The sequence below is a fragment of the Plasmodium chabaudi genome (assembly GCF_900002335.3).
Source record: "Plasmodium chabaudi chabaudi strain AS genome assembly, chromosome: 12".
Lineage (NCBI taxonomy): Eukaryota > Apicomplexa > Aconoidasida > Haemosporida > Plasmodiidae > Plasmodium > Plasmodium chabaudi.
The window spans coordinates 172,553-199,929 of NC_030112.2; the positions used below are offsets into that span (position 1 = coordinate 172,553).

The 27,377-nt window shown below is 23.7% G+C and overlaps 12 protein-coding genes across 12 annotated transcripts; 5 read left to right on the plus strand and 7 right to left on the minus strand.

Moving 5' to 3' along the window:
• Nucleotides 1–148: 148 nt before the first annotated feature.
• Nucleotides 149–1,609, minus strand: PCHAS_1204900 (IMP1-like protein, putative; the record flags this gene model as incomplete). The annotated part of the gene is made up of 2 exons (XM_740848.2): nucleotides 149–301; nucleotides 407–1,609. The coding sequence occupies 2 exons, from the start codon at nucleotides 1,607–1,609 to the stop codon at nucleotides 149–151; spliced, it is 1,356 nt and encodes a 451-aa protein (XP_745941.2).
• A 1,502-nt stretch (nucleotides 1,610–3,111) lies between these two features.
• Nucleotides 3,112–4,230, minus strand: PCHAS_1205000 (CCR4-NOT transcription complex subunit 5, putative; the record flags this gene model as incomplete). The annotated part of the gene is made up of 5 exons (XM_016798795.1): nucleotides 3,112–3,182; nucleotides 3,308–3,467; nucleotides 3,605–3,665; nucleotides 3,768–3,915; nucleotides 4,113–4,230. 5 exons carry the CDS (start codon nucleotides 4,228–4,230, stop codon nucleotides 3,112–3,114), a joined length of 558 nt encoding a protein of 185 aa, XP_016654164.1.
• A 2,095-nt stretch (nucleotides 4,231–6,325) lies between these two features.
• Nucleotides 6,326–6,958, minus strand: PCHAS_1205100 (DNA/RNA-binding protein Alba 3, putative; the record flags this gene model as incomplete). The annotated part of the gene is made up of 3 exons (XM_739094.2): nucleotides 6,326–6,435; nucleotides 6,598–6,760; nucleotides 6,908–6,958. The coding sequence occupies 3 exons, from the start codon at nucleotides 6,956–6,958 to the stop codon at nucleotides 6,326–6,328; spliced, it is 324 nt and encodes a 107-aa protein (XP_744187.2).
• Nucleotides 6,959–9,085: 2,127 nt separating this feature from the next.
• On the minus strand, nucleotides 9,086–10,066 carry PCHAS_1205200 (conserved Plasmodium protein, unknown function; the record flags this gene model as incomplete). The annotated part of the gene is made up of 6 exons (XM_051321000.1): nucleotides 9,086–9,139; nucleotides 9,245–9,271; nucleotides 9,418–9,461; nucleotides 9,546–9,612; nucleotides 9,757–9,791; nucleotides 9,931–10,066. The coding sequence occupies 6 exons, from the start codon at nucleotides 10,064–10,066 to the stop codon at nucleotides 9,086–9,088; spliced, it is 363 nt and encodes a 120-aa protein (XP_051176955.1).
• A 519-nt stretch (nucleotides 10,067–10,585) lies between these two features.
• Nucleotides 10,586–13,138, minus strand: PCHAS_1205300 (heptatricopeptide repeat-containing protein, putative; the record flags this gene model as incomplete). The annotated part of the gene is made up of 1 exon (XM_732840.2): nucleotides 10,586–13,138. The coding sequence occupies one exon, from the start codon at nucleotides 13,136–13,138 to the stop codon at nucleotides 10,586–10,588; it is 2,553 nt and encodes an 850-aa protein (XP_737933.2).
• Nucleotides 13,139–13,751: 613 nt separating this feature from the next.
• PCHAS_1205400 (conserved Plasmodium protein, unknown function) lies at nucleotides 13,752–14,582 on the plus strand (the record flags this gene model as incomplete). The annotated part of the gene is made up of 1 exon (XM_738782.1): nucleotides 13,752–14,582. The coding sequence occupies one exon, from the start codon at nucleotides 13,752–13,754 to the stop codon at nucleotides 14,580–14,582; it is 831 nt and encodes a 276-aa protein (XP_743875.1).
• A 295-nt stretch (nucleotides 14,583–14,877) lies between these two features.
• PCHAS_1205500 (phosducin-like protein 3, putative) lies at nucleotides 14,878–15,459 on the minus strand (the record flags this gene model as incomplete). The annotated part of the gene is made up of 1 exon (XM_738781.1): nucleotides 14,878–15,459. The coding sequence occupies one exon, from the start codon at nucleotides 15,457–15,459 to the stop codon at nucleotides 14,878–14,880; it is 582 nt and encodes a 193-aa protein (XP_743874.1).
• A 1,124-nt stretch (nucleotides 15,460–16,583) lies between these two features.
• On the plus strand, nucleotides 16,584–17,631 carry PCHAS_1205600 (conserved Plasmodium protein, unknown function; the record flags this gene model as incomplete). Its single annotated transcript, XM_016798797.1, has 2 exons — nucleotides 16,584–16,691; nucleotides 16,876–17,631. 2 exons carry the CDS (start codon nucleotides 16,584–16,586, stop codon nucleotides 17,629–17,631), a joined length of 864 nt encoding a protein of 287 aa, XP_016654166.1.
• Nucleotides 17,632–19,394: 1,763 nt separating this feature from the next.
• PCHAS_1205700 (single-strand telomeric DNA-binding protein GBP2, putative) lies at nucleotides 19,395–20,659 on the plus strand (the record flags this gene model as incomplete). The annotated part of the gene is made up of 4 exons (XM_016798798.1): nucleotides 19,395–19,412; nucleotides 19,758–19,895; nucleotides 19,997–20,075; nucleotides 20,193–20,659. The coding sequence occupies 4 exons, from the start codon at nucleotides 19,395–19,397 to the stop codon at nucleotides 20,657–20,659; spliced, it is 702 nt and encodes a 233-aa protein (XP_016654167.1).
• Nucleotides 20,660–22,252: 1,593 nt separating this feature from the next.
• PCHAS_1205800 (PPPDE peptidase, putative) lies at nucleotides 22,253–23,758 on the plus strand (the record flags this gene model as incomplete). The annotated part of the gene is made up of 9 exons (XM_051321001.1): nucleotides 22,253–22,445; nucleotides 22,544–22,603; nucleotides 22,720–22,793; nucleotides 22,915–22,916; nucleotides 23,026–23,163; nucleotides 23,247–23,287; nucleotides 23,368–23,459; nucleotides 23,559–23,641; nucleotides 23,737–23,758. The coding sequence occupies 9 exons, from the start codon at nucleotides 22,253–22,255 to the stop codon at nucleotides 23,756–23,758; spliced, it is 705 nt and encodes a 234-aa protein (XP_051176956.1).
• A 1,035-nt stretch (nucleotides 23,759–24,793) lies between these two features.
• On the plus strand, nucleotides 24,794–26,482 carry PCHAS_1205900 (transmembrane protein 147, putative; the record flags this gene model as incomplete). The annotated part of the gene is made up of 8 exons (XM_016798800.1): nucleotides 24,794–24,870; nucleotides 25,031–25,103; nucleotides 25,209–25,265; nucleotides 25,383–25,447; nucleotides 25,535–25,635; nucleotides 25,721–25,785; nucleotides 25,891–26,015; nucleotides 26,230–26,482. 8 exons carry the CDS (start codon nucleotides 24,794–24,796, stop codon nucleotides 26,480–26,482), a joined length of 816 nt encoding a protein of 271 aa, XP_016654169.1.
• Nucleotides 26,483–26,542: 60 nt separating this feature from the next.
• On the minus strand, nucleotides 26,543–27,313 carry PCHAS_1206000 (roadblock/LC7 domain-containing protein, putative; the record flags this gene model as incomplete). Its single annotated transcript, XM_016798801.1, has 4 exons — nucleotides 26,543–26,668; nucleotides 26,805–26,856; nucleotides 26,960–27,026; nucleotides 27,220–27,313. The coding sequence occupies 4 exons, from the start codon at nucleotides 27,311–27,313 to the stop codon at nucleotides 26,543–26,545; spliced, it is 339 nt and encodes a 112-aa protein (XP_016654170.1).
• Between the last annotated feature and the right edge of the window lie 64 nt (nucleotides 27,314–27,377).

Sequence of the window (27,377 nt, forward strand, 5' to 3'; positions counted from 1 at the left end):
TTTCACAAAAACAAAATATTCAAATCGAGGAATAGCATACGATCGAATAAAAATATATCAACAAAGTTACAAAAATTTAGCCAACATATACATGCATAGGCTATCATACTTCTCCCCTTTTATATGCCTCAAAATTAAATTTAAAATTTTAAGACAAATTTAATAAAGCTCCATAACATTTCACATAGTTACACAGCTTCTCAACTTCTACTTCCTCTGTAAATATTTTCAATCCCTTCTGTATGACAAAAAGAATATCTCCGGATATTTCGACTGGCTTCTCTATGGGGGCGTAGTTTAGCTGAAAAAAATTCAAAACGTATCATATAAGCGGTTGAAAATGGTGAAAACGGTGTGAAAGCTGCATGCAAAATGATGGGCACGACACAATTTTAATTTGCCATACCTTTTTTTCGCGGGTGTTAAAAAAAATAATGTCCAGGTGTGGAGGAGGTTGAGCCTCAAAAGCGGGTAGAAAGTACAACGTTCCATTAAATTTTTTTTTTAATTTTATAAATTCTATATAGCATTCATAATAAGGCTTTAAATCATTAAAATAAGCACTTGTCATTTTGGTTGAAATATTTTTGAACATAATTTGTTTAGAATGTTTTTGATCAAAATAAAAATCGGGAATAACATCGGATGATATATATGCTAATACTCCAGGTCCTTGAATTCCAATTTTAGAATAATGTATTTCTAATTGTCCATAATTTACATTACTATAAATTAAATATATACCTTCTTTTACTTTTACTGTTGTTTTTCTTACTTCTGGTGGTGGCCCAGTACAATTTTTTTCTTCTGGAGGATTAGGTGCAGCTGCTGCTCCAAGAAAATTTAATTTGGCTTTTTTTTTAATAAATAACTTTGCTTTCATATCTTTATTTATTAACACAGTTCCCTTATTTTTCTGGGATACTCCTCCATCATCTTCTTCGTCTTCCAATTCTTCTATCTGTCTTTTTTCATTTTCTTCCTCTAGCATTTTTAGCCTCCTTTTTTCTTCTTCTTCGTCCTCTAGCATTTTTAGCCTCCTTTTTTCTTCTTCTTCGTCCTCTAACATTTTTAATCGCTGTTTTTCTTTTTCTTCCTCTAACATCTTTAACCGTTTTTTTTCTTCCTCCTCCTCCAGCAATCGTTTTTTCATATCCAACAATTTTAATTCATCATCATTAACTCGTACTTCACCTAACTCTTCCTCTTTACCTCCACAACAAAAACAGCATAACAAATTCCCTTTTTCTTTTTCCATTCCAGAGGATCTAAACTGCACATTTTTATTCTTCCCATGGTTTCCTATATCGTGGGAGTATCTTTTTTCCGTCTTTTTGTCCACCTTTTTTTCTGCATTTTTTTCTGCATTTTTTTTGGGGTCCCTTTCTAAGCGTGCCTGCAATTTGGTATCCTTTTGAGTCGATTGATTTTCTACATATAGGGACTTATTTTTACCATTTTTTTCCTTCCCTTTTTTTTCATTTTCTTTAGCATTATTTTTTAATTTATTGTGAGCCTGATCTTTCGATTCACTTCTTTTTTTATTTGCTGTATTTTTTTTTTCTTCCTTACCACCCTTCCTTTCTGCTGTCTTTACATTTTTTGCCATCCTTTTTTTTATGACTTTGTAATTGAAAAATATTTTTAATCTCAAATTTTTAACAAAAAGCTGAGTAAAAAGAAACGGAAAAAAACAAAACAAAACAAAAAAAAATGATCAAGGGAGAATGATCTAAAAACAAACGAAATTCTTATAAGTAAAATAAAAAATGCAATTTCTCCCACACACACAAAAAAAAAAAATTATAAATATATATCGCCTGGCATAGTACTAAAATAACGTTATAGAATTTCTTTTGTGCATGTATATATTTTAAATTATGAAAGAAATGAAAATTTTTTTAGTTTTATGTGTGTAATGCATTATAGATTTTATTTTAAAAAATGAATTTCCTTTTTTGTTCTACTATATTATACTAAGAATAAAGTAGTAGAAAACGAAAATTGAAAAAACAAGACACCCCCCAAATGGACAGTCTAATAGTTACATAATAATATATACAATTAAAAAAATAATGTTTATTCTGTTAATAATAATATAGAGAAAAAAAAATTAAAAAAATAGCACGTATGATACATTAATGCATGTTTTAAAATTATCAAAAAAACGCAAAAATACAACAAAAATACAACAAAAATAAAAATTCTTAATTTCCATATAAGCTTGAAAAATACTCTCACCTATTTCTACATTATAAATGATTTTGCAGAAATCAACTTATACATATACTTAAGACATATATATAATATAAAAAAAATCAAATTTTAAAATGTTTTAATTTTTTCACAATCAATAAGAAATTTATTATAGTTAAAATATGTTTATATCATATATGTCAGTTGTAATAATATAATATATGTATTATCCATTTTGTAAAAAAAAAGAAAATAAAAAAAACTGTGAATTATTTGAGTTAATTTTATTCATTAAATATTCTACAAATTAAAGAATGGTAGTATGTAATAAACAAACACTGTCTTTTCTACATTAAATTTTTTAAATATTTTTATATTTTAAACATACATTTAAACAATAATTTTTATTAAGACATAAAAACTTATTATCTTTTTACAAAACAATTAATGCTATATTACAATGTCACTATTATATCCTTTAAGCTTACTCATGCGACAGTATAAAAATGCGAAAAAAATTTATTTTGTTGTTCATATTGGGCTTTTATTTACATACCATAATCTATATGCTAACTTGTTTTTCCTTACTCTCATAATTTTAAACAAGACCTTAATTATATGGAAACTTTGTTTTTGTTTTTGAAAATTGTATTATCGTATAAATTAAAAAAAAAAGACGAAGATCGCGAAGAAATATTTATTAAAAATAAAATAAAAACATTGGTCATATAATTCCGTACATTTGTTAAAAAAAAACAGGACTATATACACCATAAAATATACAAATAATAAAAAACATAAATATATTCTTATATTATATAATATTAATTTGTTCGAAAAAAAAATATATACATATATATGTGTGTGTGACCATATTTCCTTTTATTGTTTTGGATATCTTTACAAGTAATCAGGTTATATGGATGTCTCATTTTCGAGATATATATGCTCAAATAAAAAATTTTCTTTCAGTTGATTGGACCACGCTGAGAAAGCAAACGCAAAAAAGGGTAGGTAAAACATGTGGGTAGACGGATAAAATATAAGGAATTTTCACATGAACATTTTTAGCTAGATAGCTATATAGCTAATAGCTATTTGCAATTATTACTTGTTTCATAATCAAATGAAAAATATGTTCCTTTCTCTGATTTATCATTTGAAATTCGGATAGTATTTCCATAAGGGAAAAACCAAGTTGTGTACTTTTTGTGATATTTCCATGATTTCTTTTTCAACTCTTTCGAAGCTAAATGCTGCTGATAAGTTCCCTTTTGCGAAGGAAAAATAATGACACATGTGTGTGCAATTTTTTTTTTTTTCATAGTTGTGTACATATTTACATGACTTGTTCATAAATAAATTGTTTTAAGTCATACTACATATATACTCGTTTTAATGAGCTTACTGGTTGATAGTAGAATATAAAAAATAGTGTATCCAGGTTGAATTTTTCAAATAATTCGGGGCTAAATAAATGATTAATTTTTAATTTATAGATATGTATGTATGCTTATGTATATATTTGCATTAGAAATTTATTATTTATATTTTCCTTTTTTTATTAAAACCTTTGAAATTCCAATAGGGGTGTTGTAGGAAAATATTTACATGGGTTTCCCCATAACATTCTAGGCACATACTGCCTATATTGCTCTCTATCACTTTTTATTATACAATTTTTATAACTTCCTTCGATCAGTTCTTGTAATTTTAATGCTGAAATGTGTACAAAAAATAATATGTTAATAAAAATGGTAATATATATTTTGGCAACCAAATTGTAACACAAACATATACACATATTTATATAAAGATTTGATGGTTTTGGTTAATTTTTGTATAAAGAGGTATATAATTTAAAACATGTGTATGCATATATGCATTTATATATTTTTTCTTTTCTTTTTTTTTACAATTTTTTTCCAACAACATTTGAGTAGACTTAGACAGTTTACTATTGTTGTTTATCTTTGCTTCTTCATTGGCTTTTATCGAATGATTTATATCTTCTTCATTTTTGTTTTCGTCCATATTTCACAAAATTTAAACTGTTAAGGTGTTGAGTGGTACATGTACATGTATATTATATACATGTATATATTTCGAGTTTGCTTATTTGTGATTTTTGGTAATTAAAGCAAAGTTCATTCGAGTCAATCCCTTTTGGCACTGCCAATTAATTCAAAGAAACTAGGGCTTGCTAAAAATGTAAAAATCAATATATATATTATATATATGCACAATTTCATAAAGAGGAAGACCATAATAATATGATTAAAAAATTATTTTGGTCAGTTAAAAATAAGCTATTTATATAAGGGATAAGTTAATAAAAAGTCCATCATATTTTGTGTACAGAAAAACGTCAAGAAAATCCATCATGATGTTATACATAAAACATGAAATAATATAACAAAGTTATATAATCTTATACCAATTAATCATAATAAAAACTAGGGATTGTTAAAATAATGAGTATACCTATTTAATAAAATACTAAAGACGCAAAGAAAACAAGAATGAAATAGGAATAAGTTATTTAAAAAAAAAAAATAATAAAGTCTGTGCACACTAAGGTTTATATTACTATTGAACACCAATAAAAGGAAATATAAATATATAAAAAATGTACAGATACATATTTATAAAATCTGCAATTAAACAATTTTTTACCTTTCCACAATTTTATATTAATCTAGGTGTCATCATAAAAATTTATAAAAATTGATTGTAAATATAGAATATAAAAAATAAAGCTACCTATATATTATTCCATCAATTTTTTTACACATAAAATTTACTTATACAGTGTAAATCACACAATGCTATAATTAATTGAATGTATAAACCTTTTTCAGCTTGATAATAATATAAAAAAAAAGATTTATATGTTCTTATAATTTCTTTCTTTGAAAAAATAATAAACACCCATGAGGTGTACATAAAACTGAATTACATAAAGGTTATCCTATTTTTATTTGCATATTTTATGCTCCACCTCCATTATTCTAAATATATTGTAGCATACATATATATGTGTATAAAAAGTATATAACCCCTTAGGCTATGAAATGAAGATTTATTGCATAATATACAATAGCATTTTTATGTATAATCATATATACCCCAAAATGAAATGAACAAATAAATAATAAAGTAAATATTTTATTCTACTATCCTTTTCATTTTGTTCATATTAAACATTCTTAACATTGTATTTTACAATATATAATATAAATTAAACATTGATTGAATGTGTATGATTCATTTTACAGTCATTTTAGCTACTTCCTCCATTTGATATATTTTTCACGTTTCCCCCCCCCATTTTTAAAATAATAAGAAATAAGGAGTATACACTTATTTCAATAATAAAGCGAAAAATATAAAACACATAAATATCATATGTGTAGAAACGTATAATTATATATATTTCGTATTAAAAATTTTTTTACATAAATGTTTTCAAAACATGATTATGTAGTTTTTTTTGTATATATACAAACAAGATGAACTGTTTAAGACCAATCAAATTAAAAGTTTTCATGTAGGAAAAAAAACATATATATACGCACATATATGAATATATACAAAAAACAAAAAGTATATAAAAAATGCTTTGAATTTTATGTATATAAAATATATGCCTTGGCCCTTCATAATATTATTATATTTTTCCTTTAAATTCCCTTGTTTCGTTTTACTATCTTCATTGTTTAAATGTATTATTGTTATATTTTTTCAAGAATTGAAAAATATGTATTTATACATAATATAATATTATATACATATACACACAATTCAATACAAGAAAATATATAAGACGGTCTTCTTATAATTATAATTCACTCTTTACGTGGTATACTTTTCCTTTTCTCTTTTTTCAGTCTATGCGTTTTGGTCATGTAAAATATATATAATATATATACATATTCTGAACATGCATAATTTTTTTTTCTCTCTTTATTATGGAATAAATAATTTTAAATGAAACCCGCGAGGTTATTTTGCATATGTATTGTAACATTCATAAATGCTTTAATACATATGCTGCTGGGTATATATTTATATATAATTTTTGCATTGCATATATTTATATATATGTGCAATATATTTAATTTCTTATTTAATTAGCAACAAAGTCTGGGTGTTTTTTAAGAACAATTGTTATTTTTGGTATTCTCCTATTAATTCTATCTGAACTGAAATAAGCTGTTTGAATTCTAATGATTTGGCCTAAAAAAAAAAAAAAAAAAAAAAAATAGTTATTTAATGGCTATAATATATGAACAAGTCATAATTTTTTTTAAATAAGCATAGCCAATGTATGTACTTATAATTAAGTACATATTAATGAACATATATATATGCACAAGTGTAAAATGCAAATAAACATACCAATATCTTCCTTTTCCATTATGGATGCGGCACCAATTGCAATTTTTGTGGCGCTGCCTAAACCTGTTATAATAACTTCATCAAATGGATTTTTTTCTTCATTTCCTGTGAACATTCGTTTTCCAATTCTGGCATAGAAGGTTGGCTTCTTTGTCATGGAAACCTATATATACATACAAAAGGGGAAAAGTAAAATTAATAAATAATAATGATAAATAAATATATGTATGCATACAATAATGTATTATATGAGTATATACATAATATATATATTTTTTTTTGATATCTATTAAAATGGTTAATTTATTACTTGGATAGAGTTTTCAGCTCTTTCTTGTGATATATCTTCAGTGCTTGTCATTTTTACAGTTTTGTTAAAATTTATAGAGTGAAAAAAATTGTAACTTAAAATTTATGATAAATTTAATTGGAAATTTTATATATATATTATATTTTTTATATACAAAAAATATAAATAATATAATGTAGAAATAGTAAATAAATGTGGTATATATAATAAAACGTTTTAAAAAAAATTAATGTGAAAAAATGTAATAATTGGTTAATATTTTTTTGAAATAAATAATATAAGCCCTTGAATAAAAATTATAATTTAAAAAAATAACCCTTTTTTTAATTATATATATTTAAATAAAAGCATATATAAAATAATAAAATAGAAAAATATTTACCCACAAAATGTGCTTTATTGATGTTTTGTTACGACGTATGTATGTATTTGCAATATATTTAAATACTATGGAGTCATAATAAATATAAATTTATGTTTGTATGAAAAAAAGATAATAAAAAAAAAAGAAAACTCCAAATTATTATTACAATTTTAAATATGTAAATAAAGAAGATACGGAAAAATAAAGCGTCATAATAATGTTACTATATATGTAGGTGCATGTAAATATCTTAATAAATATATATAGGAAAGAAAATTACAATATATATATATATATATATATAATGATTTTTAATATTTAAAGCAATATATATTATTTTTACTAATATTACTAAAGGGGGTAGGAGCTATTAATTTTTATTTTTAATAACAGTTCGTTAACTTTTTTCACTTCCACACGAGGTTTATATATACTAATAAATTACATGAGTCGTGATAAAAAAAATAAAATGAAATATCTACAAAAATTAAGTATATAATATATTTTTAATATAAAAAATTATTATATTGTACACACAATATATTATTTTTATAGTCAATTTTGCAGTATTTATTTTTTTTATTATTTTTTCAAAATTTAAAATAGCATTTATATATAAGTTTATATACAATCAATCCGTTGGTATAAAAATTGGTTACTATTTGAGTTTTTTTAAAATACGTGTACATACGTATAGGTATGAAACACATACAGTTATTTATTATATTGTATATAGAGAATTTTCAAATACATAAATAATATTTTATGTTTATGCCGCTTTTATACATATTTTTGTTAAAAATCAAACTATGACGGTTTATGGAACTATATTTTCACATATTGGAAACCTTTATTTATTATTTATATTTATTTTATTGTAACATTTACAAATAAGCATAAAATTGCTTCATAAAAATGAAAATTTTATACACCTTTTTTGACATTATAAATGCTAAGAAATAAACAATACTACAAAATATGTGTAAATATTTTTATATTTTTTGAAAAATTATTATAATTTTTTATTTTTGTATACCATCAATAATATTTCTACTATATCCATTTTATTATATATTAATATTCGATTTATACTTATAATCTGTTCATTTTAAAACAATATATTTTATACACTTTATGTATATAAGAGGAATATCTCATAAATATACTAACCTTTCTATATATAAATCAATACCTACATATATGGCTATAACTTCTTTTATTTTTATTCCTACAAAATATGTGTATTAACATATATATAGAAAGAAATAAATGAAAGTAAAATCTACATTTGTTCTTAATCACATTTTTTTATACCCTTTTAATGGCACTATTTTTAAAAACCTCTTTCGTCTATAATATACTTATATATAAACATGGCTAATGTAAACACACACAATACTATGATCATTTAAAAATATAGAAATCGAACTTTTCAAAGGGCTTAACCTATTTACAAATTTTGTTTTCACATTCTTTATTTTACAGCAATTTTTAGAATTAATTTCAAACCCTACTTGTGCCCTTATTGCCACAAATAATATTCTCTTCATATTTGTGTGTGTAATATTCGAGGCAAAGTATTTTATTAAAATTATTTTTTTTATGCAAATAAATTTTTATTTACACATTATATAAATAGCTACTAACAATTAAGTTTGTTAAATATTAAGAATGTTATATTTTATTTTTCAAAACATTAATAAAAACGAAAAAAAACGAAAATAAATTACAAGCATGTAATTGTTGTCTAAAGACATTTAAACATATTAAAATTTTTTTTAATTTTTTTACTTATCATTTCCTATACATTTTGATCATATTGAAAAACCTTTATAAAGTTTTAAATACTCGTTAACCTCTTCTGATAACTAAATTAATAAATTTTATAAATTAAAACAAAATGTATTTATTGTTGTAAAATATATATGCATATTTACATATGTACAACTATTTTAGCTCCCTTTTTTTTTAACTTTATTTAAGAACATTTTCTGATCAATCTGAAATTAAAAAAATGCACATTCTATGTGTAAACAAATTATGGCATAAATCGAAAGGGAACAAAATATGAACAAATTTAATAAATGAAAAATGTAAATTGCCTATTTTTTTTTGATTATGTATATTTATCTCTTAGATTAACTACCGAATCAAATGTGCTCATTATGTTGTTCATAACGTCTTTCACAGCTATAAAAAAATTGTTTACAACATATATTTATTTGATTTGTTTTTATAAAACGAAAGGTATAATGTTTTATAAAAAAAACATACACTTGTGCTTATGGTCATCGATTTCTTTCATATACTTTTCGTACAATTCACTGGGTGAAGGTTTATTCTGAAAATTTTTATAAAAAATAACAATGCACATTGTGTTATAAGTTAACTATTTTGTATAAGCATTTTATTTTAAGCTATTATTCCTTGCCGTAGGTAATAGTATAATAATAGGTGTGTCATGTTCCTTTACTTGTTCACCAACCTCAAACTTAACTTTTTTATTATCACCATTATATGCTTGAATAAGCGAAAAAACATATAGTTAGTTTTAATTATTATATATATTCACACATATTTCAATTGTAGAATTTTCATAAAATTTATATCATTTTAATATTTTCAGAAATGTTATGCATATTTTTTTTTTCATCGATACATAATTCTATATTAAAATGATCATCTTTTTCCATCTTTCCTCTAACGAAATTTATTCCATCCTGATTATTCGGTGTAAAATCCATAATTTTGTAGAACAAGGTAAATAAAAGAATTTTAAAAATATAACTGTTCATATTGACAACTAGTGGTGTATTAAAATAGGGAAAGAGAAAATACAGTTTATACTATAATATAAAAATATTGAATTGACACAAATAATGGAAACAATATAAGTTTTTGTCCAGTTCGGTAAAAAAATTTAAATACTTTATGACTAAACAATGTAAAAAAGACAAATACTAAAGATACAAATTATGAAAAGTTACAAAAAATAATAATTATTCATGTGAATATTTTTAAAAAAATATCGTGATTAAAACAATGGAAATAAGTATGATAAGCTTAGTAATATATACATTTATTTAAAATGGGAATATAATAAAAAATAATATATTAAGACAGTGCACTATAAAATAAGGGTGTTAAATACGACAACAAAATAAGGACTTAAAAAAAGCAGCTAGCCATTTTCTCAAATATATACCCATATACAAAATCATGCACACACATATTATGTATATTGTAAATATTTTTTTTTAGCTAGCCAAAAATTAACAAAAAATACATAAATATATAGGATTATCACCATTTTATTATTGCACGTTCAGAATATTATTCCGTTGTACATTAATTGCGTCAAACTTTTCTTCAGAATTCATCCATCTCCAAGAATAAAAAGGTATAGCAATTATGTTGTAACCTTTTGTTAATAAATAATTTATTTTTATTAATATTTCTGTTTTTGCAAAATATTTTTCATTATAAAAAATATCATATGGATTGTAAGAAATATCATTAATCAAAAAGATATCGTGCTTCCTTTCCTCATTATTATTTACTATACTACTATCTTTTTTTAGTAGCGTATTAATTAGGCTTAATTCTTTTTGTTCATTAGAAGAATAAAAATAATTCTCTGGCCCTAAAAATATATAAGCTATATAATTGTCATACTCTAGTACTGGAATATAGTACATTCCATCCTTAAAATTAATTTTTATATTTTTCGTAAAGTTTTGAACTATACTAAATAACTCTAAGGGCAATATTTTATTTGCCATAATAGTAGGCTTTAATGCATATGCCAAATTTATATTATCTTCATTATCATAAGAATTATCACATTCTTCATAATTTCCCATGTCTTGATTTGATATACCATTTTCATCATGTAAGCTTTTATTCCACAATTGAACATTTTTATAATTACAATCTATGAAATTGTAAATAATGTATTCTTCCATTATGTAGCTATTTTTCTTTTCATTATATTTGTTTCTTTTTTTTATTATTGATGAATAGTGATGTAAGCATTTTTCTAATATGTCTGTATATTTCTCCCCTTCATTTTGATCTACTATTTTATTTCCTTTTACACTCCATTCACTGTCTTTTAATTTAAACAAATTAATGATAGAGCATAATATCACACTGTGATTATCGACATCTTCGGATGTGTGGAAAATTCTGAAATATCGATTTATCAATTCTTCATAAAAATTAGTTTCTTTATCAATATAAAATAAGAAATCTTCTTTAAATAGTGTAATATCATTGAGTTGTAAAAATGGTAAACCCCATATTATTGGGATTTTTAATAATGACGAAAATAATTTAATTAAGCAGGTAAAATTTATATAATCTTTTAATTTTATTATTTCTTTGCACATATAATTTAAATAAAATTTAAACTTTTTCTCATATTCATCATTTATACTATTTTTCACTAGCAAATTGCATAAAGACTCAAATATATCTACACATAAATAACAAATAGAATTTGTATTTAATTTAGTTCTTAGATCTTTGCTAGCATAATGATTGTATATTTCGTTTTCTTCATTTAATAAGCTTGAGTTAAGTAATTCATTTTCCATATAATAGCTATTAGGATATTCATTTCTTTTAATTATTTCCAAAAAAGATGGGTCGATTTGTTCCTCATCGGGTCGAGACCTTTCATTATCATCGTTATTTACATTGCTCAAATATAGCTCTTCCTCTATTTTAGTCTTTTCACTTTTTTTTGTATCAGTTTCATAAAAATTGTTCGCATCTATATAATTACTTTGAAAGTTTATGTTATTCTCATCAATATATCCTACCGAACTTATATCATCGCAAATTTGTTTATTCAATTCACTTTCTAAGCATTCCCTTTTTGTATTAACTCGTAAAAAATTATTAACACACACCATTATTTCATCATATTTAAATTCTATATTAATATTGTTTAGCTGTGATAAAATATTTATAACTTTTATTGCTATAGGAAATTCTAATTGTAAAAAGTTTACATCCGTAAAATATTTATTAATGTCATATGTATTGATATATAATTTATGTAATGATATTATTAAATCAGCCAATTGTATATTTGTAAGTTCTGAAATGTGTAAAGGTAGTTTGGCTCGAAGCATTGTATTAATATCGCTATTTATAAAAGAAAATTTCGAATATATATATGCAATTTTTACTAGCTGGTTTATGTCTAGATTGTTTTGATTTTTTACAAATATATTTACAGAAGAATATAAAAGCATTTCCTTTTTAATATTTAAATATGAAAAAGAGATTAACACATTTATTAAACTTTCAACATCAAACATATGTAATATATTTAAAGTTGCAACTGATATTCTGTTAAATAAATTTATATCTTTTATTTGAACTTTACAAAAACTTAAACACATAGTTGATATGTTTTCTGGTGTTGCTAAATTTATTTTATTTAAAAAGGCAAGAGATAATGAAGCAAATAAAGGAATAAACAACAAATTTAATTTAGAACATAAAAAACATATATCACATATTTCTTTTACAGAATATTTACAACTTTCTATTGATATTTTATTTAATAAACTTTTTATAAATTCTTCTTTGTCATCCAATTTATTATTTATTTCTAAAGATTTTAATATTCTATAACAGTCTTTTCCATCAAGTGAAGTTATTTCATTCTTTACTCTCGTTTTAAATATTTCATAAAGCTCACTATTGCTCTTTGATAATCTCACAATATCAAATGAATATTTTCCTAAATTTTTAATTGATAATTTTCCGATGTCATTTTCATTAGGTATATAAACATACCTTTTAAAACACCACAAAAATGCCGCATTTTTTTTTGTTACTTGCTTAATCATATTTTCTACATTTCAAATCATTATAGCTAGCCACCCAAAAAATACATTTTTAACAGCAAATATATTTTTTTTTAAATAATTAAAAAATTATAGCAACACTTAAATGCACGAATATATTACCGAGCAGTAACGAAAATTGCAATCTTTTTATGCCCTTTCAATGTTTTAACAATTTCTCAATACGAGTATATATACATTATTATTATTAAAAAAATTTACTAAGAAATTATGTGTATGAAAATAAGCAAATAAATATGTATGCATATGTTTCTGTGGCTGTACATTAGCTGTAAAATTACCTTGCTTGGTCATAATTTTTTTTCAACATTTTTTTTCCAACATTTTTTTTCCAAAATTTTTTTCCAACATTTTTTCCCATTTGGCTAATTAAATGAAGAAGGTGCTTCCGAACAAATAAATATTTGTACACGGGTTTATTCCTTGGGTACAATTCAGATCAACGATATTTAGCTCAGCCAAATGCAACTATTTTATTACAGTTTCTATAGTTTACTATATATATGTTTTGTTTATAGGTATCATGTTTTTATAGTGATACAAGCACACTGCATTTTTTGTAATACTTTTTTTTTTTACTTTTTATTTATGATTAATGGCTCCCTTTAAACCTTACAAGTTCATAATTTTTGACAATAATTTGAAAAACAGCCATTTTTACACCAAGATAATTTCATACCTGAATTTATCACTTCTTTGCAAAGAAATTTACATAAATGAAAAATATAACAAAATAAAATATGACAATATATGCAATAATAAACTTGTGTTTTTTTCAGAAAATAATTTATTTGACAAATTAAAAAAAAATGTATCATCCTATGGAGAAAGTTTGCATAGTAAACCAAATTTGGTGAGGATAAATGAAAATATAATAGACACACACAAAACAATTAAAAAGGATTTAAGTTCTAAATTTTGCAAAGTTCAAAAAGATAATGAAAGAAAATCACAGAACTTAATGGAAAATGGAGATGAAAATGATCAAGTTATGAACGGCGTCAATAAGCTAGTAAGCTTTCTAACTTATGATGACCGACAAAAAGATGATTTTTTAAAAGCTCTAAATTTAAATAAATTATATAATGTAGATCATATAAATATTTTATGCTTAAATAATTATAATTCAATAACAAACTTATTTAAAAATACCAATTTTGAAAATAAAAGGATTTCTATTTTTTGCCCTTTTCATATAATAAATAATGATGATAATAATAAATATCAAAAAGAAATTATCGAAAAAATAATAGATTATATATATCCTATAGTTAGTGATTTCCTTCCACTAAATTATAAACATGTTTATGTATCCGATTTAGTTAGAGCTATAATTTTAAATTCAGAACTTTGTCAAACAAACTCAAAAAAAGATATCGAAATATTCAAATTTATAGACATGATGGAGATTATTGGAAAATCTTGAAAATTTATCATGAGTAATAAAATTAAAAGTTAAAAAAAAATTTGTAAAAAATTATGGAAAAAAAATTGGACAATGAAGAATAACTGCTATATTTGCTTCCTCTTCATTATATCTCGATTCAAAGTAAATCGAAATGGACAAAAAAGTGCGCAAAAAAAAGTAAAATAAAATAAGATGGCGAAATGAATTTGTGACTAGACTATATTAATGTGGGTACATCAAATTAAGCTAAGCAATTTTAGAAACACAAGCTAATGCTTATATACTAAACATATCGTTTATGTTGTTATAAATACTATCCATCGTCTTCTGTTTGACTTATTAATTTCCATTTTTTTAAAACATTAACAAGTGCTTGTTCAGAAAAATTGTCTCCTCCCAATTCATCAAAGCCTATTATTGAATGCTCCGTTTTTCCATTTTGGATAAGCATTAATGTAGGAATGCACCATATTTTTAATCTATCACATAGAAAGGGAGATTTTTCAGCATTTATTTTTATAAAATTAATATGAATAAATTTTTTAGATAAACTAATTAATTTAGAATCCAAATATTCACATCTCCATGTAGTATTTCTATAAAAATGACAACAAACATTCGTTGAATTTTTACAAATATCAAAAAATTCTTTTTCAGATAATATTTCGTTATATACTCCATGACCCATACTTAATAATCTTCTATTTTCATTATGCCTATTTTTTAATTCTTGTAATCTTTTATTTTTAATATTTTCTAATTCTTCATCATTATCATCATATATTCTTCTTTCTAATGTTTCATATTTTTTTATTTCATGATCTATTTCTTTTTCTTTATCTTTAAGGACTTCAAGTATTTGTCCCTCGATATTTTTTGTTATATTACTATTCATTTTTGTGTATAAACAATTAAAAACTATTTATATATATGTGTGTGTATATATATACCAGGTTAAACGTGTTAGTATAAAATCAACATATTTTTTATACAAGCATATATATCAATCATTTTGCATATATAAAGTTTTCTATATATTGCTATACTCATATATAGAACTTAAAACGTTATAAGTCTGACTTACGTTTTGGGGACATTCATTAATATCTTTATTTCGTATCTCTTTTCCCATTTATTTAATCAAACTTTTAACACTATTTTTATACATACTATGTGTATGCATATATAGGTAAAGAAATATATACTTATGTATAATATATAAATTTTGTAAAACGAACTTAGGTCAGTCTTTAATTATGTTAATAAGTACACAATTTTTTACATAATATATTTATTAATTTATGCATAAGTATAATATATACATAAATAGAATATACATAATTGTATGCGTGTAAAACAAATTTATAATTTTATCATTTTTAAAACATAAATTATTTGGACTTGAAAAAAAAGGAAGATATACAAATTTCCATTAAAAATTGTGAAAAAAAAAAAAAAAAAATAAATATGCATAATATAGTATTTCAAATTATGTGTGCCTTATCATGTGCCCATCATTTGTACTCCTTTCTCCTATTTTTGTAGAATTAAATTTTTTGTAGTATTTATTTATTAATCATTTGTAATTAGTAAAATTATATTTACGTTTTCAAATAATTTTCCTTTCATTGTAGAATGTTTTTGTGTTTGTTATTTTCATTTTTTTTTTAAGTATAACATTGAAAGAGAGCAAATTAAAAAAATTACATATTTTTGTTACCTATATAAATAACACAAAATTTTTATTTATTTTTTTGCGGCATTTTTTTTGATTTTTTTTATGGGTTATTAATTTGGTTTATTTTTAAAGTATAGTTAAAAATCGTAAGATTGGTTAATCTGATTATTTAAGATCCATTTTTAGCATTATATAATTAATTCGATTTATATGTACATACTTTTGTCAAACATTTTGTATGTAGATATATCTTTTATTTTTCCCTTCTTCAATTATATATATTATACAGAATTTGTATATACCCTATTTTATGCCTATTCATAACAAAGCATACATTTCTAATGAAAGTCGAACGCAGTAGCAACATTAGTGATGCCTTTTCTGCATCAGCAATCATAGGAGAAAAATTGTTACGAGGCTGGACATTACTAAATGATAGTTGCCACATCGTAAGGACAATATATGCATGCTTCAGCGCATTTTGCATTATTCTATTATGTACATATCCCATTGCTTAGTCCATTTTTGCATCGTCAATTGCTTAGCCTATTTTTGCATCGTCAATTGGCTAACCCGTTTTTTGCATAGTCAATTGGCTAACTCATTCTTCTACCTTTCCCACCCCATTTTCAGTGCAAAGTAACCCCCTTGATAAAACAAAAAGGCAAGGAAGAAAGTTTTTGCGCACAATGCAATTTATATATCAAACCAGAGAAGTCTGAAAATGAAGAGCAACCAGAAAGCAGTACACCATTGGAAAATAAACAAATGAATAAACTAAATAATGAAAATTATGATGACAGAAAAGTAGAAGACATTATGCCTAATCACGAAAGTAATAATATCTTTGCAAATTCAAATATAAAATATATAAAAGAAATAAAGTTACAAAATGAAGAATTTAATGAAATATTAAATAAAAATAATATCACAAAAAATGAAATTAAAAATTTATTTGAATATAAAAATTATATAAAGGAAAGATGTGGATATGATGTAGGTACTTGGCTTAAAATAGACAACAAAAATTGTGATGAAAAAAAGGAATGCGAACAGTTGGATAGTGTAAATTCTTATATAAAGGAAACCAATTGTGATAAAAATAATGATGTACTCTTTTTACAAAATAAAAATCACGATTTGAAATTTGATACAATGAATAATAGAAATATATCGGATTCACAAATAAATAAATATAATCAGTTTGAAAATGAATTATTAATTTTAAATAAAACAAAATCTACCCTTATTAAAAAATTAGAAAAATATTCGCAAATTTTAACCAATACAAATATAAAACATGAAGAATTTGAATATACGAATCAAATAAAAAATGTTGTAGAAATATTAGAAAAAATAAATAATCTCAAAAAAAATGCTATTATATAATTTTTAAAATAAAGAAAGAATTAAACAGTATGGACCCAATGTGTATATCTAATAATAAATCAGTATATATCCATTTTATGAACCTATAAATTAATATTATATTAATTTATGTACATCCTTTTCTATGTATGACTTTTTTTTTTAATAACATTCAATCGTTGACTATTTTAATTCGTATCCTTAATTTGGTTGAGTAGTGAGCCCTGTCTTGCTAATACTTCATCGATGTATATGCACATTTTGACAACACAACTTACAACATTTTTTAAACTTTCCTAAACCTTATAATTTTGTACACCCCCATTTTGTTAAGTAGTTAAATCTTAGCTTAGTCTCATTTATAGTTCAAAACCGATGAGGGTAAACGGTTCATAATCATTCGTAAGCCCATGCATCATCTTAAAACATGCTTTCGTTGCAATAGTTCACTTCTTTACTTTCGTTGCAATATGTATGCCTCCTATATTTTAAACCCCGACTTATTAATTTCCAATTTTCCCACCATGCATAATGCCATAGTTATACACATTATACTATAGTGTACAACCAAATGTGCAGTTCCCCCTCTTCACTTTCTTAGAGAGTAAGACTAAACAGATAAAGATAGAACCACCTTATAACTACAACAACATCAAACATGTATTCTAAATCGTTCAAATCAATCCATTTGATAGAAAGTCGTTTTAACAAAAACAAGATTATGAATGAAATTGCCTATGCATATGCTCGTTTCTCTTTTTGTACTAACCTAATATTGTATATATAACCTATGTACCTTTTTTATTTATTATTCTCAAATTTTTAAAATATGCATATACAGATTTAAGTTTAAATAGTGATCTATTAAACATACCATATACTTATAATGCATAAAAAATGGTATGGAAAATTTTGATAAATGATTATTCAAAATTTATATCTGTAGAATAAGTATAAAGATTTAGGATAGAATAAAAGTGAAATAGCTAACATATTTTGTTTTCCTTTTTTCCATACGTATATAATATTGCTTGTGTTAGAGTACCTTTGTAGGGTTACTTAAAAAAAAACAATAAAGAAATATTTACGTATGCATAAATTAAATGCATACTTGATTTCATCCTATAACAAGTATTTCCATATATTACCACGAAACAAAAATAAATAAAAAAATATATAGCAAAAATATGGTGTTATAAATAATTATAGAATATGCAATAGGTATGAATATATAATGTAGTTATTAATTAAATTATTTAAAAAAATAAAATAAATTGTATATGCCCCCCCTTATGAAATTAAATCCGAATCACCACGATTAAAAATAATATTTTGGCAATATGAATGGCAATTCAAATAATAATATACTTGTAAATAATATATTAATTTTTATTTTTTTTTTTTTCCGTTTTAAAGTGTAGTAGTACTATATGCATATATAATAATATTAATTATCATATTTGAATTAAAGGAAAACATAAATATATATATATAGTATAATTTAAGAACGGTATATAAAATATTATAACCATTGAAGAAGGGAAGAAATTAAGAAAACATGGAAATTTTGTGGCCAAATTCAAAACTAAAAAATTAAAAAATTATAAAACAAAATATATAACATAAAAAATTATAATATAAAAATATATAAAATAAAAAAAACATAAATTAAAAAAAAAAATATTAAATTAGAAAAATAAACAAATTCATTTGGGAAAATAATATATTTGATTTTTCTTTTTCGTTTTTTTTGTTTTACTTATATAATATTTAGTAATTTAACCATGGAAGATAGTCAAAATGTAAGTCCCTACTCTTATTATATAATATTTTATTATTAATATTTTATATTTTTATGTATATATTGGAAATATTGTAAATATTTGCTTGTTTAGATCTTCACATTTCTTTCTCTATATACGTCCGCTTGTGAATGCATATACAAAATAAGCCTATTCTATATTTTTGTAAAAAACATAGAAACGAGCCAAAAATTGAAACACGTTTCTACACTAGTATTTATACATATACATGCATATGTTTGTTCGTTTTTCGAGCAAGCTCGTCCATTTAATTGTCCCGCTCCAATTATAACGTCTTATAATTCTTCTTCATGATTGTGAATTCATTTTTTTTTTTATTTTTAGAGCCCAGCCAAAGGTTGCAGAGTATATGTAGGGAATTTGCCCTGGAAAGTAACATGGCCTATCCTAAAGGCACACATGAAAAAAGCGGGTGAAGTTGTTCGTGTTGACATTTTTGAAGATGCACAAGGAAGATCAAAGGTGCGTTATCCATCATGTTTTTATACATAGCATACTAATATTTTTTTCTATATTTTCAGTAAATTTTTCATTTATTATCAACAATTTTTATTAAATTATAGGGGTGTGGTATCGTTGAGTATTCAACTTGTGAAGAAGCCCAAGAGGCAATCAGCAGTTTGAACGATTCAAAATTGGAAGGTAATTTTGCACTTAACTTATGATGCATTCTTATTCATATTGCCGTAAAGCATTATCCTTTTTTTCAACAAATTTGTGCATATATACATGGTAATGCCTTTACTTTTTTGAACACAGATCGACTTATATTCGTTAGAGAAGACAGAGAAGAGAACTCAGGAAGTTTCGAAAAACGAAGATTTAGCAACGTACGAAAAGATAAATTTTATGATTCAAGAAGAAGAAGAGATTTTGATTATCGACGAGATTTCAGAAGAGATGATTATCGAAGAGATTTTCGAAGAGACAATAGAAAAGATGATTATAGAAAAGGTGGTGACTTTAGAAGAGGAGGTAGAAGAAATTGTACATTAGTTGTTTATAATTTACCTCCACAAAGTACATGGAAAGAATTAAAAGATTTATTTAAAAAACATGGTAGAGTAGTTAGAGCCGATTTAAAAAATGATGATAACTCATCAAAGGAAGTTACTGGAACTGTAATTATGGAAAGTGATTATGATGCCAAAAATGCAATTGATGCTCTTAATTTTTGTAACTTTGATGGATACATATTAAAAGTTAATTATGAACATAACGAGTAGACAAGATGCATATATATTATTATATATGTACAAATACAAAATAATAATTTAATTATATGCATTTATTTTTTTTATTTATAAATTATTATGCATATACATATTATATACATATATATATTAGTGCTTGTGTATGCTTAAAAATATATATATTCATACGAAAAAACAAATACATTAAGTTTAAAAAAATAAAAAAAACGAAAAAGAAAGAATAAAATATATTTTATATGGAAAATAAATATTTATGAATTTTTACACACAGAAAAATGCATATATAAATATATTTTTTTCAATTTTAAGAGACTATTATTTTTGTATTTGAAATTTTCAAAATTTTTAATATATTTTAAAAACATACTACAAAAATAATGCATAATAGTATGTCGTATATCTATTTATACATATCTCTATATATGCATTATGAATCCTGATATATCCCTATCTTTACATTATGGGAAATAAAAAATAACTCCATAAAATAGCTACCTATTTGATATTATAAATCCATGTTAATCAATTTTTACGAAACACTGTCCAGCTATAAAACTATGCATAAGACTGGCTATTCATATAATATACCTATTTACATTTTATGTAATGGAAAGACATTACTTATCAATTTAGGTAATCACATATACACCTTTATAATAAAAATACAAAGACAAATGTTTGAAAAACGTTCTACACAGTGTATGAAATAGCTAATTTTCTAAACTTATCATATTCCATAATGCTCTATGTACATCTTTTATATTTTCATTACATTTCCATTCGCCTTCCATTCCGAGTTTAAAAATGTACCTTGCATAGGAGAGGGCAAAACTATTGTCAAGCGGTAAATATTTATAAACATAGTCTATCACACTGATAACAATAAATTATGTAGTACATATAATAAATAAAAATACACAAAATCGATGAATATAGCATATAAAAAATTTTCGTAAAATAAACTATTAAAAATTTGTAAATAAAATTGTTTTTATTTTGTATTTCTTCAATTTTAATATGTTTATAACTAAATTTATTTTCCCTTGGTATTTTCCATTTTAGTGCATAGTACATAACAAATAAATAAAAATTATAAAACAATATATAAACGTAAAATATTTGCAAAACGTATAAAATGAAAAATAAAGTAAAATTTATATTTTTTAAATATTTAAAAACATTGAATGTTTAAAGACATCCTAAATATTTATTATTTATATTGTTAATTTATTGTATATTACTATTTTGCATATATAATATATATTTATACAAATAATGTATTATATACCTGTTTGTAAATACAGTAAAAAAAAAACAAAATAAAATGGATTTTTTTGCATAACCATTGTTTTTGTTCAATGGAATTAATCAAATATTTGTTCTTATCCTAAATCGAAATAAATCAAGATAATTATATGTATAATTCCAATTGTAAAATTATAAATTTTTTTTTTTTAAATAGTTCAGAATTTTTTATTATTGTATTATTTACAATATGCATATTTAGATAAATTATCAATTAATATGATTCCTACATATTCATTTAAGTATTTAGTTGTTACAATATAACTGTTTTATTTTCAGAATATTTATAGTTCCGTAGCAATGCAAAGCAAAGAAAACTTAGGAAGTAGAGAGTCTATATCTTCAGACAATAATGGTTCAGGACCATCTGAAACTAAACAATCTCCTACAAGACATAAGTATGAGGCTAACTCAAGCATGGTTTATTTAAATATTTATGATTTAGATCCTGTTTCAAAAGTTGTCAATTCTGTTGTAAAATCTATTGGAACAGGTAATCACTTTCACACTGTTGAAAAATGTGCCGCTTCTTTCCCACTATTTTTCACATCGCCATCCTAAATATGGTTACAATTTTTTTTCATTTCAAAGGCGCCTTTCATGCTGGCGTTGAAGTCTATGGCTTCGAATATTCCTTTGGCTACATACCAGGTAATAAAACGAAGAAAAAGTAGAAAATGGAGCAGATGAAATGGAAAACACATGGATTGCCTCAAAACTGAATAGCTAGCTATAAACATATGCATACATCCACTTTTTATTATTAGGTGGTCAAACAGGAGTAATGAAAACGCTACCCAGACACCATCCCTATCATGTTTATCGTGAAAGCATTCCTATGGTAATTAATTTTTTTTTACAACATGTTTAGATAAATGAAATACTCTGTAAATGTATTACATATTTTAAGGCCAATAAAAATATTTATTTCTTTACACATACCTTTTGCATTTTTTTAACAGGGGTAAGCAAAATTATACAAACAATAAAGATGAAAATATAACTATTTACATGAATATATAATGCATATTTACACAATTGCATGACTGCCCGTTTTTCGTTTCCTTTAAAAGTCAAACCCCATTAACGAGAAGCGAAGTTGATCTCCTCGTCGATGTTATGAGGCTCCAGTGGATCGGAAACACCTACGATATATTATCAAGGCAAGATATTATGAAAAAATATATTAAAAAAAGTTTCCAATATCATAAGTGCTATTTCGTTAAGCATGATAGATAATTTATTTATACAAAATTGTGATCATATTGACATATTCGTTACTTCTTTTATACAGAAATTGTTTAAACTTTGCCGACTACTTTTGCAACTTACTAGGTATGCACACACAAAATAGAATTTTCATTTTATGTTGACAATTTTACAAAATTATTATTTTTTTAATAAACCATTTTTAGATGTTGGAAGCATACCCGAATGGGTAATGAGCTTACAAAAAAACTTAAACTGGATGAAGTCAAATATTAGTATGGCATCTAGTAAATTAAAGGTATCATCAAATAAGAGCCAATTAAAATATATGCAGATAAATAGTTTGTATCTATGTACAGTATGCATGGCGATATAATTCATCTTTCCTTTTTTATAGGAACTAAATAAGGCTTCTGGGTTACCAAATGTTTTAAATTATGTTAAGAAAAAGTACAATAAAAGTGATGAAAGCCCCAAAAAGTAAAGGATAAAATATTATATTTCTTTATATATTTACAAAATAATATTTGATTTCTATTTTTAATCCGTATTTTATTTTGAAACACTTATTACAGATGTAAAGTTGTTTTAAAATAAAAGTATTCTTAATTTTTTAAAAGTTATTCAAGACAAAGCAAAACCTTAAACTATATATTATCGTTTGATTTTTCGTTTGTTTTGTTTTGTTGCTCTATTCATACAATGCTTTATTTGTTTCGTTCAGTTTTTAATTTTCTAAATTTTTATGGCTTTAATAATATAAAGGCATGCATATATATAATATAATTTTTTTTAACACCTAGTGTAGTATATTATGTTTTTAGTAATTTGTTTGTTATGGCTTTTTTATGGCCTACTCCCCATATATATAGAGTCATTTCATATGCACACACATTTATACAACCTTTCTGTATTTTTTTTTTTTTTTTTTTTTTGATGTTTAGTTTTTTTCGATTTAATTTGTACAATTCGTTCGTTGTAAATTATACATATATTTATACAACAGTCACAATTCAGTAATTTATTTTTATTCCAATAAAGTAATATAATAATTAGTGTGAAGTTTGTATAATAAACAATTTACACACTATTGTTTTTTTTTCTTATCGGGTATTTTGAAAGGGAAAATAAAATAATCCAAATGTCACTTATTTTTAATAATAAAATAAACATTAAAATTGTAATATAAACATTTCCTTAAACAATTTAACTAATGTGAAATAAAAAAAAAACAAATATACATAATATGCAAGATCAAATGCATACATAAGTATATGCTTCCACTTTTTAATATTCCATTGCTTAACATAATTAGGGAAAAAAAAAAAAAAAAAAAAAAAAGGATAATTCTTATATGTGCAATAGTTGAATAAACTTTTTCTTTTCCTAAAATTAAAAAATTAAAAAAAAAAAAAAATATAATAAAGCATTTTATTCTCACAGATATTATTTGTGTATTTCATATATGCTCTTTATTTTGTGATTACATTATTTAATATATCTAGCCACCAAAAGGTTATATAAATTTTTATTGTTTTATTGTATAGTTACATAAAAAAGTTAAAACATATTTATGTATTATGTAGGATAATATTTTTAAAATAAAATTGAATATACAAAATAAATAATAAAATGTCGCTTTTCCACTTTGTTAATTGTTCTATATCCGTCTTTGCCCCTTATTATATAATATCGGATGGATATAAATTGTAAATTTATAAAATAAGCTATTCAGCTTACATGCTAATGCCTTTGCAATATGCTACATGATATATGCTATAACTTTGTGTGTGAGTCACATGCATTTCTTCTAACTTTGACACAAACCTTAGTATTAAAAAATCCATTTTATTATTTCCCTTTTTTTAGATCAAAAAATGAAGGATCCACAAAATTATTCTTCATAGCATTCTTCTATTACTTTACCTCTCAGATTGTTAAGGTTATACACAGTTTTAATTATAAAAGTTGTAAAATGTTTATATCCATATGTAGCTGCCAAAATATAAATAACAAGCATGCTAATGTAATAATTTGTTTTTTGCAGTTGTTTGCGCTGGCGTTTCTCTCAATAGGACTTATGCAGAGCATGACAATTTTCAACGTATGAAAAAAAATGGAATATGCCCATGAACATGAACATGCACATGCACGTACATAACTATCAAGCCACTCTACCCCTATTTATGACTAATAACATGCTTCACCTTCCAATTTTTAGATAATTTTTCAAGAGGCTGGAAATTTTTTTGATCTAATAGGACTCTATTATGTTTTGTCCCATAAGTATGAATTCATGCTATTTGATATATATGCTTACTTAATTATTTATTTCAAAATAAATATATTAAAATTATGAAAACTATTTTATAGGCAAATGCATATGTTCAATATAAAGAGTAGGGTATTGTCTGCGGGTCTGAGTTGGGGATTTTGTGAATCAGTTGCTACAAACTTTTTTCCATTTTTAGTTGGTAATATATCATAAAAGATGAATAATTTATATTTCCTATTATGAATAATCTTATTTTATTATTTTTTTGTGTATAATTTTTACAGGAGGGAAATCAGTTGATTTTTCTTTGAAACATATTTATAGATCCATATCAGCAAACACATTTTTGGTATATTTTTTTTTTCCAAAAACATACGAGCTTAACAATTTTAAAAAGAAAATATGCACACACATATGTATCCCATTTTTATATTTAATTTTTTTGTTTTTATAGATCTCTAATTTAAGTAAAACATATTTATTATATTTATGGATAAAAAATGTTCAAAATAAAAAAAAAGTAAATTCAGTTAATTCGCTTTTAATATATTTCACATTTATCCTTCCCCTTATGAATAAGTAAATAAAATAAACACAATATACAAATGTGTGAATTTATATTTATTCTTGTAATACGTTTTTATAAATTGGTGAAAAAAAATAATGATATACAAAAATGGAGCGGCGCCTTTCTCTTTCCTTCAACTGTCTTATCAATTAGTTCATACGTTGGCAAATACACTTATTTTTTATTTCCATTTTTTATTTCCCTTTTTTATTTTAACTATTGCAGAATAATTCTAATAAACGAAGACATAATTAGTAGTGTGATATTTATTAAGTTGGTTGCCCTTTTTTTCATTACCCTTATTTTATTTTGTTGTGCAAAATATATTTTTAATTCACAAATTGAGAAAGTGGAAGTTGTCAAAAGTAACACTTCATATTCTTATGATAACGATGTATATGATAATAGCGAAGATAATGAAAACGATGCAAATAAAGGATTGAAAAAAAAAAATAATAAAAGGAAAAAAAGCAGATAAATCCTGTTTTTAATAATGGCATATACACAGTAAACGATTTACAATTTTTTTTATTTTATTTTATTGTTTTTGATTGTTCATGTCTTTACAATTTTGCTGTGTAATTAGGGAATAATCCCCATAATTGCATAGAATATATTCTGTTTCCTTGCTTGTGCGGATTCTTAAGTTATTATTAAATTCGCTCTATAAGGAACAAATTGGCAATAAAAACATGTGTCATATGGCAATAGTATATATAATCATATATTATATGCAAATTGATCTTATTTCATTAAATTTTTATGCCATTTTAAGTTTACATATTTTTTTTAATTTTTACCTCTTGAGGAAACAACTCTTTAACACATTTTTTTGTTTTTGTTAATAACCCTCTGTAATTAAAAAATAAAAAAAAATACAATAAGCTATTAGTTTAAAATTGGAAAAAATAAAAATATTATTTCCTATATTGTCTTTTTGGTTTGGTAGACTTACAAGAATAGTGACGCTTGCTTAACCGCATGCTCATAACTGGCATCTTCGTTGTACTTCAATGGGATACCTATGTTCATCAACAAATTCGAGCATGTATATTTTTTGTTTTTTTTCTTAATTGTATTACAATTTTTATGCCGTTACAAAATGAAAAAACATCCATTCTTGCTAGCGAAATCGGCATATGCCATTTTTATTTGAAAACATGTACTTGCATGGAAACATTACACATATACATTATTTTATTTTTGTGTGGTTACCGTCAGAATTTATTAATACGTAAGATACAATTGACGAATTATTGTTCATCCAGGTGTTTAGTGACTCACTTATTTCACTTGAGGAACTAGCCATTTTTTTTTCAATATTTTTTTTTTTGATATTTTTATTTCGCTATTTTTTTTCGCTATTTTTTTTT